This window comes from Callospermophilus lateralis, chromosome 19, assembly GCF_048772815.1.
Source record: "Callospermophilus lateralis isolate mCalLat2 chromosome 19, mCalLat2.hap1, whole genome shotgun sequence".
Lineage (NCBI taxonomy): Eukaryota > Metazoa > Chordata > Mammalia > Rodentia > Sciuridae > Callospermophilus > Callospermophilus lateralis.
The window spans coordinates 35,318,805-35,329,480 of record NC_135323.1 but is presented as its reverse complement, the minus strand read 5'-3'; the positions used below and the strand labels follow the sequence as shown (position 1 = coordinate 35,329,480).

General features: G+C 54.8%; 1 protein-coding gene across 3 annotated transcripts in view; it reads left to right on the top strand.

Moving 5' to 3' along the window:
• Positions 1 to 864: 864 nt before the first annotated feature.
• Radil (Rap associating with DIL domain) overlaps positions 865 to 10,676 on the top strand; it is a 56,098-nt gene continuing 46,286 nt past the window's right edge. For all 3 annotated transcript variants that reach the window (XM_076840001.1, XM_076839999.1, XM_076840000.1), the window contains exons 1-2: positions 865 to 945; positions 5,323 to 5,918. In XM_076840001.1, coding sequence (XP_076696116.1) covers positions 5,384 to 5,918 — 535 coding nt within the window. In that variant the 5' untranslated portion in view covers positions 865 to 945; positions 5,323 to 5,383. The remainder of the gene's footprint in view (positions 946 to 5,322; positions 5,919 to 10,676) is intronic.

Below are 10,676 nucleotides of genomic sequence, written 5' to 3'. Positions count from 1 at the left end.
CTTAGTAAAAGGCCTGGCATATAGAACATGGTCATTTACAGATGTCTGCCCCCATTCCCATTCCCCCATCTCAAATATGGGGTCATTACTAGGAAATATTATAACTCCATCACTGTCAACCAAAAGGGGCGCCCCAGCGTGGGAATTCTGCATTGTGATGGCACACCACGGGAATTTCTCAGGTCACTAGCAACAGAAAAGTCTAAAAGAACCTCCCTATGAGAAGCAGTCCTCAAAGTTAACACCAAAGCAGAGGGCTAAGGTCGTGGGCTTTTTAAAAGAAAACAAACAAAACAAGTGACCAGGGAAGGCAGTTGGGCCAGAGCCCCTGAGCTGACCTGGCCCCGTTTTGCCTCTTTTAAGCCTATGTGCCACCATCTGCTTTGTCTCTTAAAGCTCTAGCTGCTGGGTGGGGGGTAAGGAAACCCTTTTCCCTTTCAATGTCTTAGATGTTCATAAATCGAGGAGCCCAGTTCTGTACCTATCCACACCTGCCCACACAGAAGGTGAGAGTGGAAACACCACCCAACCAACTTGGGAACAGAGACCCCAGGTGGCAACCGGATTAGCACAGGCCCCGCCCCTGGCAGAGACCCGCCCTTCCAGAGGCCCCGCCCCTGAGCCCTAGCCCATCCCCATCCATTGAGTGGCCGGCAGGAGGCGCCAGCGCACAGCCTCTTTCCTCGACGGGTGACTCCGCCCTTAGAAGCTTCCTCTTCGTCTATTGGGCACCGAGGTTCCAACTCACCGCCCGCCTCTTCTCGCCCCACCCTCCCAAAGGCCACGCCTTTCGTAGGCTCCGCCCCGAGGCCCCGCCCCGTCCGTTGCGCGGCCAGCAGGAGGCGCCGCGGCGCGTGCAGGTCCCAGGCACCGGCTCCCGCTAACGGCGGGCGTCGGAGCCGCGCGGGGACGCGGCGGCAGCGGCAGCTGAGGGCAGCGTTGGAGGTGAGTGGGGGGCGCGCGAGGAGGGTAGGCGGTGGCGGGGGTGGCCCAGGTGGTGCTGCTCTGAGGTTACGGGGGCCCAGGGGCGCGGGGGCCGCGGGTTGGGGGCGGCGGGTCGCGCGCTTGGGGCCGCTGGGCCGCGCGGGGCTTCTTACCCGCCGCGAATCCGGGTGTGGGGGGAGGCAGGCTTGCTTCGTTGCCATAGAGACCGACCTCCTCTCGGGCCCGGCGCGGTCCCCGAAGGCCCTGGTGCGCGAATGACCTGGCCCGCGGGCTGCCAGGGTCGGGCCCGCGGCCAACCCCCAGCACCGGGGGACTCCCCGCATCGATTTCCCTAGAGGTGCCTTGGAGCGGGAGTCTGGCGCGGGGCGCCGCGGAAGAGTGCGGCGCAGGGTACCGCACTCTCCTGTCCCCTATCACCTCCGCGCCGGCAAGGCGTTCCCCGCCCGTGTGAGGAGACAGGCATTGTTTCCCCGCTATTTCTGTTCCACTTCCAGTCCCCCAACAAATACTGCATCCCTGGAGACAGATGCTGAGCGGGAGCTCCAGGCCTCTGGAGACCTGGTTTATTTCCCTGGGGAGCCGGTGGGTGGGGCCTTGGAGGGTGCAGACCTGCCTGCCCGCCCAGCCCCTGTCGCCTGTCAAGGACTTGGTTAATCTGAATTGCCAAAAAGAATTTGATTACCGGTGTCTCGGTTAACACAGGTCACCTCTTGTGCATTCCAAAGAGGAGCCAGTCTTTAATCCCACTGGGAAAGTCATTCCCCTCTCAGGAGTTTAGCAGGCAGAATGAAACCTGATTGAATTATGTTGGCAATCAAAAGCTTCGCTCTGTCTCAAAGCTGTAAAGACAGTATTTGAAGAAGCAGGGATAAAGCTCAGTTTGCAAAGTTTGCTGTTTGTCCTCCTGGTGGAATGATAATGGGTTCCACATTGTCCTGTTGGAACAGAGAGACATCCCTCCACCCATGTCAGCCCTGCAACTGACCTCTGTCTCTGGCCCTGCCGCTGTGATTTGGGCTGGGTTTTCATCAGAAATGGGACTCTTTCTTGAGAACAAGAGACAAACATTCTCTGAGAGCTGCCAAAGCAAGCGTCCTGCACCCTGGCGCTCTGGGCCCTACGCTTTCCCTAGTGTTTGTGTGACAGAGGCGAGAATTGAGCAGAAAAGGAAAAGGCAGGTCACACTTCCAGAAAAACAGATCTGGTTACGCCGGGCGTGCTCCACTCTGTAGGATTTTCCTGCACTCCTCCTGGCCTTTTAAAAATCAAATTTGTCCCTTTAGACAAACAGGCTCTACTCTTCATTTTGTGATTAGAAAGGAAAGCAGTGTGTGTGTGCAAGTGGCCACAGGGATGTGTGCACAGCAGCACCTTCTGCCATGACCACAGGGAGAATGATCATAAGGAGAAGAAAATTTTCTGTAAAACCCCAACTAGATAAGGTTCTGGTTTACCAGGACTTCTTGGGGTTAAGAAGGAGTTATTGGAAAGGAATGAGTCACTTTCTCCCAACTCACATGTCTCTCTTCTTTTTCATGATTTTCCTAACTCTGCCTTAGAATCTGGCTCAAGAGGCTGCTGGAAAGGAGGGAGGGGCATCCCTGAAGTTCAAGCTCCAGGGCCCCTCACTTATGAGGCCCTGGAAGGGGGCCTAGCAGTTGTGTATTTGTAATTTTCCATTGTTCTTAATGGAAGCATCAGAACTTACCAAGCCTGCGTCCACCTCTGTGTTCAAGATGCCAGTTCACTTCTCCATTGTATCTGGGGGCCTTTTAAATACTTCTTGAATTTGAATCATGACTTTTTCCCAACTAAACGTGGCTTCCACAGCTTTTGGTGTTGTGCTTAAATTTACATTCAGACACCGTCTGCAGAAGCAGAGGCTTTCCGAGCCATAGGGTGCCTGGTGGCAGAGGCCATGCTGTTTCCCACTTTGGGTTGGGCTTGGGACTCTGGAGAACCTCTGGCAGAGATGTCTGCTCTCCTCCAGAAAGGTGGCCAGTTAGGCCAAGTGAGAGTCAGGTCCTCTGAGAATGTGTTCCAGCCTTGAGGTTTTTGAGCAAGGGCATCTTGAGAGTCCCATGGGAAATTTCTCAGGCAGGGTTGTGCACCCTTAGGGATGGTCAATAAGGGCTGATTTGAGGGGCTGTGCAGGGACTCTGATCTCAGATTCAAGTACTTTTTTGGGAATGATTTGAACCTGCTGACAGGTGTGCAGATTCAGAGCCACACATTTGTGCTGTGAGTACCCTCGGAAAATGCTTTTATTGTAAAGAAAATGATGGATCCGTGAGGGGAATCCACAGTTGGTTCTGGACTTCTTATGTTTCTGGACTTCTTAGGATTTGACAAAGAGACTTGTGGCATGCACCTCAGGGGAGGAGAAACAAAGGCTTTGATTTTTTATTTATTTATTTTTTTTAGAGAGAGAGAGAGGAGAGAGAGAGAGAATTTTTTAAAGATATTTATTCTTCAGTTTTTGGTGGACACAACATCTTTATTTTATGTGATGCTGAGGATCAAACCCAGCGTCCCGTGCATGCCAGGCGAGCGCGTTACCGCTTGAGCCACATCCCCAGCCCAGGCTTTGACTTCTTGACTCCTCTATATCTTGACCCACTGAGCCCCAAGAGAACCTCCTGTGTTCCTGCTTAGGACTGTTTAGCATCTCCCAGACTCCCAGCTGCAAATTCAGGTTTTTGGAAAACCAGTACTTCAAAAGGCTTTGCAGCGGTAAACCACAAGCAGTAGGTTGTAGGAGTAGGGGACGTTTCACCCTTCTAGGGCACACATTGGTATTCTATGTGAAGCTAACAGAGCGATTCGGAAGAGCTCAGGCTTCTCTCCTGCATGGCAGCAGGCAGGCCACTGGCTCTACAGCAACCGAATGGCCGCGGCCTGCTTTTCAGCTTCATTCATGACAGTCCTTGTGGCTTCAGGGAGCAGGATGCATCTGAGGTGCATGGCAGCCTGAAGGAAAACTGATTTGCAGAGTCAGTGTCGGAGGCCTGGAGAGTTCACTCTTTGGTGTCCTGAGGATGGTGTGGCTCCTTTTCTGTTGAGGGGCTCCCTGGGTACTTCTGCCCTATGCAGCCACTTTCCCTTTCAAAGCCCTGTCCAGTGCCCACAGAACCACATGTGAGTTGAGGCTGGGAATGTTAATTGACCCACAGGAGTTGGCTGGAGTTACAATGGCAGGTGCCCATGCTGCTTTTACTGGGTCCTGGGCCACTCTTTCCAAAGCCTTTTAGAAAACGGGCTCTTCTCCTAGCTCAGTGATCTGTCTGCTTTTGTTTTTGGCGAGAATGTGAGCGCAGAAGTGGGGTGCAGTCACCAGGAACTGTGCGCACAGCTTTCCAGTGTCCCTTGTCTACAGCAATGCCTCGAGAACCCGTCCCTTCTATCTGCTCTCCTGCCCCACTGAGATTTGTAGGGAGACTAATAATCTCCACCTCTAAGCCTGTGGGACACTAAGGACATTAGAATTAGGACTCTAGAACACACACACACACACACACACACACACACACAAAGCTGTGCAAGGCCGGCTTCTCCTCTTAGTGAGGTTGGGTGTCTCTGGCCTGGAGAGGCCTGAGCCGGCTGGATGTAGTGGGTGGAATGCACACATTCCAAGCATGCTTCCACTGGTTCTGGAAGAGGCCTTGTGTCCATTGTGGCGGTGTGGACATTCTAAGCTGTGACCCAGGGAATTGTCCCTTTAAGTGGGACCAGCCTCTTCTGCCGGGTTGTGGAGGAGTGGCACTTTCTGGAGGTTCGTGTTTCAAGGGTCTGATTGCTTATTATGCTGTGAACATGGCTGCCATCTTACCTACTTCCCCAGCTCTGTCTCTGTGACTGGGTGACTCAGTAGTCCACACTATTGACTGTGGTGTAGGGGATTTTCAGAGTTTACACAGAGGGAAGCTTGGTCCCCAACTTGTTTATCCCTTTTCCTTGGCTGTGGTGGTCCTGGATGGTGGGCTCACCCTGGGGGCAGGGAGCCAACTCAGGCTGCCCGGCAAACCTGTCCCTCGCCCAGCTGTCAGCCGCGCTGTTCCTTGTGCCTTGTGCCCCGTGCTTCCTGGAAGTCAGCCCTATGACGGACGGAGCATGTCTTACTTTTGGTGACCTCATCAAGCTTCTTAGTAGTGGCTTTCCCTGAAGTGTGCTTCAGCCCATCAAACCTGCTTTGTCCCTGTGACCCCTCAAGCTGTGATCCTGTCCTCAGTGCTGGTGCTCTGGTGGGGACTGACCTGTGGTGGTATCCACAGGGCTGGGACACTGAGTGACTCTTCTGTCCTCTTTGTTGGAACTCGTGTTTCCTTTGCTTCTGGTGCTCATGATGGTTGGTGCTGACCTCTTGCTTTGTTCTCCCAGGCCCAGCCTCTCCCCACCCTTTGGCTGAAGCCTTGGTCCTGCCCATGAAGACTTGCCCACCATGTTTTATGGGACGCACTTCATCATGTCTCCACCCGCCAAGAGCAAGCTGAAGCGACAGAGCCAGCTGCTGTCCAATGTGCTATCCCGGACACTGAGCTACAAGTACAGGGAATTGGACTCTACCTTCTGCAGCCTGGGTGCCAGTGATGATCCCGCAGAGCTTTCCACTCAGCTGTCGGCCCCTGGCGTCCTGAAGGTGTTTGGGGACAGTGTCTGCACTGGCACGCACTACAAGAGTGTCCTGGCCACGGGCACCTCCAGTGCCCAGGAACTGGTGAAGGAGGCCCTGGAGCGCTATGCCCTGGACCCTGCGTGTGCCAGCCAGTACGTGCTGTGCGATGTAGTGGGCCGGGCTGGGTCCCCTGGACGGCCGTGGCAGGCCCAGTGCTTCCGGGTGTTTGGGGATAACGAGAAGCCCCTGTTGATCCAGGAATTATGGAAACCCCGAGAAGGTTTATCCCGGAGGTTTGAGCTGAGAAAGAGGTCAGATGTGGAAGAGCTGGCAGCCAAGGATGTGGATACCATCACAGCAGGTGAGGAAGTGAGGAGGGGTAGAAGTTTCCAGAAAAGCCATATGTCTAAGCACAGGGTAGTGGTTAGGAGAGGACGATGGGGCACAGAGGTCGGGGTGTGTGTGGAGGGACAGGTGTGGAGGTGGTTTTCTCTGGAGGGAACCCTGCTGCGAGCCTTTGAAGACCCCCATGCCACGGTGCACCCTTCAGCCTGTCTGCCTACAGGAGGCCTGGTGGTACCTTTTATCAGCTCCTAATATCTTCTTGCAGTATTTTAGGCCAAACCCATCCTTCTGTTTAATCAGGTCTTGCCCACCTGTTAGCTCCAGGGAATTGTGTATGGCTCATAAAATACCAGAGGGCCTTCAGATGTGATGTGAATCTTAGGATGGAGGGACAATGACGAAAGCTGTCACAAAGGCCACGTGGCACTTTCTGGTCACATGGTGTCCACCTGTGAGCTGGCTGCATTTGGGTGTGCAGTGGGTTGGTGGGCACCTGTGGTGGTTGCAGGCTGTTCTTGGGGAAGGCCCAGCCAGAGGTGGCTGGTTATTGTCCTGTCTGGGAAGTGCCAAAAGCAGGGTGGTTCTGCCTATCTGGGCTTGAGGCCTCGGCAGCCTGTGGCCCACAGCTTCATGTCTGATGCTTGTTCATTTGGTGGAAAGAAGTTGATTATTTTGATAGGCATACCTCATAAAAACAATTTTTCAAATACCAAAGATTTTTAAATGTATTTTCTTGGTTTCCTGTAAAAAATGATTACTTTATACAAGAAAGTAGACTGGGCTCATGTTGCCCAGGAGAAGATGTAGAAGGGCTTCCTGTGACCTAGTCCTTCCCGAGGTGTGGTTTGCATGTAGTGTCATGGCTGTTCAATTCTTCCATCCCTGCTTGAGCATGAGCCAGGCTTGGGTTCCATGTATACAACAGGTGTGGTGATGGAGTGGTTGGCCTCACAGGCCAGGGTGCCTTGGGCCCAAACAGGACCCAGATGTGGGTGCCATGGCTGGCTCTAGGTAACACTGGCCCTCTCGTTCCCTCAGGTAAATTACGGTAGCTCCCGAGGCATTTCCTGATCTGGAGAATGGGGATAACAGACACGAAGGGATTATGAAGCAGCCCGTGCCACCATGCTGGCCACGGAGCTTAGCAAGTCCTCGTGGCGTAGTGTCATCCTGTTGAAATGGCCAGCAATTCCTGTGGGTGCACAAAAGCGGTGGGGCACCCAGCGTGGGTGGCAGTGGGAGTTCCTTCCCACTGGGAGGAGTCTTCTCTCATTGACAGCTGTGTAGAGTTCTGGCATGTGATAAGGTAAAGCAGGCCAACTCTGCTTAAGCCTTATCAGATGAGCACCCCCATTGTCTGCGCGGGGACCCTCATCTGCCCCAAAGGCTGCCGCTTACTGAGGTTTGGTTTTCATCCTGACCCTGTCTTGTAACCATCTAGAGGACTTGCGTTCCCTCTGCCTCGCTCTAAAAGCCCTCCTGTGAGATGGAAAGAATCTGCAAAAGGAAGAGACTGTGGTGGGGTGGAGCGGCATCTTGTACAGACATAGCACCCTTGACATAAGCGGCCGCACTGTGGTCATTCTTAGCTTCGCCTCCTCTTCCAAGTGAATGCCAGAGAGCCTGCGCCATGGGGCTATCTCGGGGCTGTGGAGTTTGGGGGCCAGGCCTCTGCCTGTGACCTGCACCCAGTGCTGTCCATCCTGAGGCTGCTGTGTAGTGCCAGAGGTGGGGCGGAGCCTTGGAAAGCCTGCTCTGCTCAGGCAGGTGGCCGCTGGCTGGCGCAGGACAGTGGAGCCATGTTTATGTTGCAGGACGCAGAGTTTGTTCTGAGCTCGCTGCCCTTTAGTGCTGCTCCTTCCACACCAGTCGCGGCAAGAGGAAGCTTTCATTTGGTGGTTTTTAATGCCTTTCCAATAAAGAGTCCATTGAGCTGGCCAGTCCAACTGACCCACTTGTCAGGCTCCAGTGAGTCATGTTACCTGCCCAAGCAGGCCCCAGGCTCTAGAGACATCCTCCTGGCTGACCTCCTTCTCTCATGCCTCCTGGCCATGCTCCTGAGCTCACCAATGGCCTGGGCTGTGGGGAGGTGAGGTAGTCCACTGTCAAGGGCATGCCCACGAGCTTCCTTTCATTCCAGCATGCTCATGGAGCCTGACTTGGGGCCAGGCAGGGGGGAGGCCCTGGAGAGCGTGAATGGAAGGGCAGACTCCATGCAGTCGGGAGCTGAGGATGGCCCTCAGGTGCTCAGTCCTGCTGCAGCAGAGTGGCGAGCAGAGCCTGACCTGGAGCCCGGAGCCCTTGGGCTGGCATCTATGTGGCTGCCCTGCTGGGGCGGCACACACCCACGTGGGCATGTCTCTGGGTTGTCAGGACAGCTGCCCCTCCTGAGAGCCTCACTGCCCAGGGCTCACAGCTCCCTGTCTGCCCCCTCTGTGGGAACTGCGGAGACAGAGACCCCAAGTCACTGTGAGGAGGCCACAGGAAGCCAAAGAGTTGTTCTTTGTAGCAGCTTGGTGACTGTCAGCATTAAACTGAAACATCCAGAAAGGTACAGCTTTTTTCTCTCTCTGGCAGGGGACACTTTTCCTGGCACTCTTGACTATGCTGCTGTGTCCCCTGCCTTACATGTTCCTGGGAAGGGCATTCAGACCTCCCAGGAAGCTGTCTGTTCTGAGCCTCCCAGGGTGCTCCCAGTGTGGCCCCAGGGCAGGCCCACCCACAGTTGGTGGTGGCTCTGTGGGGGCATTTGCTGCAGGGACATTAATACTACAGAGCTGGGTGCTGTCGTTTTCAGCGGGATGGAAGGAAGGGCCAGGCAGGTCCTCCCCCGCATTCTTTTCTCAAAGGACCAAAAAATGAGGCTGTACCTACTCCCCCAGTGAGAGGATCATCTGACCTCATCTGGAAAAGTGTGCACGTGTGTGCACGAGTGTGTGTGTGGATGAGGCTGGCCATCCAGAGCTTCAGGTGACAGAGTGATGGAACCCTAGTTTTTGTCCCTGGTCTCCAGGCTCTCGGGAGCTGGCCGTCCCTGCGAGCTGGCAGCGTTCAGCAGAGTGTTTGGGACTGAGCTGCAACAGGGAGCGGGTGCCTGTGTGGACACCTTCAGCAGAAACTAGTGTCAGGGGAGTCGCCTGGGAGCCCCCCAGGAGCCCCCCAGGACACTGAGAGCAGATGGCCTGCTGGGAGCCGTGGGTGGCGGTCAGGTCAGGATTCAGTTTCCCGTGAGCACTGCCTTCCCAGAGCTCGGTTTCGGCTTCCAGGCCATCAAAACAGGGGTGTACCCTGTGAGGGAGGTGGCGTGGAGGGGGCTTCGGGTGGGCAGCCGCTCTCCTGTTCCCTGGAGTTGGTATCTAGGGCTGTGCCGTGTGGAGAGGGTCCTGGGACCTGTTACTGTGATAAAGATGACAATCATGTGGCCTCCTGTGGCAGGGCCATGTGGTTTCTGTCAGGGCTTGGGAAAGGCAGGGAGAGGGAGGTGAGCTGAGCTCAGCACAGAACGGGAGGTCTCCACGCCCCTCCAGTCTCCTCTGCGGGTGAGGGGCTCAGATCCCGTCTCTCCTCAGCCTCCTCAGCGGCTTGCAGGGCAGCTTGTGTGCAGGGCAGCTTGTGTGCGGCAGAGGGTGGAGCGGCATTCCTGCCTCCTGCCTGCTCCCCAGGTGTAGCACATGTCTCTGGATATTGTCACATGTCCCTTGGGGGACAGACCTGCCCTCCACTAGGAGCCATTTCATTGGACTCTAGGCCTGTGCTCAGCTCCCAAGGGCTATGTGTCATCCACACCCAGTCCTTGCCCTTGAGTCTGATGGCTGGGTGCCCCTGCAGTGGCCTCACTTTGTCTCTCTCAGGCTGCTCTCTGAGGGTTTGGGGTCCCTGAAGTCCGGCTCTGAGGGATGTGTGGAGCTGCTCTGCCTGTGTGCCTTCCTGCATGGCCTTCAGAGGCCGGGCACTGGTTTCTTGCTGGGGAAGGGCCTCCTTTGCTTTGAGTCTTCGTCATAACGAGGCAAGCATAGAGTTTTTAAGGCCACCAAGATTTGAGGTTACCTCTGTAGGCTAAGCAGAGGACAGGGACCACGATAGCAGTCATGGACTTTCGACCCAAACACTGACATTTCTTCTGTGGCTTCTGTACAGTGGGCACTGGCTCAGTCTGGGGGAGGGTTAGTGCTTGGAGAGAAAGCCCCTTCGCAGGTCACAGCTTCCACACGCACAAGACCCCAGAATGGGACCAGTGTTCCTGGCAGGGACAGGGGAAGGGGAAGGGTATCATGCAGTGAACTGCTGCCCTGGAGCACACCCAGCCAGGGGGGAACATGCTCCTCAGAGTTAGAGGGGGCAGGTGGTGGCAGAGGTATTGTCACTGAGTACCCAGCTCGGTTGTTTTGTCATGCCACCTTGTCATTCACAGACAGTGATTTCCCCTCCCCTGGGGACAGCCAGTATTTCGCACATGATGCCATCTATGTCCCATGAATTATGTCCTGGAGAGCCCTCCAGCATCCTGGTGGTCATTTTCTTTTGAAAGTTTTTTCCTTCTGCTTCAAATATGACTTTTCAATAGCTCTTACCTTCAGACATAGGCGGCCATCTGCATCGTCACGCCTCTTTTCATCTGGGGGCAGCTGCCTCTCTGCTGAGGCTTCCTTTGCAGCAGATTCTCAATGATAGGATCACTGGGGAAAATATTTATTTCATGTGGTTTTGCCAGACAAAACAATCAACACTTTTTCCCACCAATATAAGATTAGAAAAGCAATTGACTTTGAAAGAC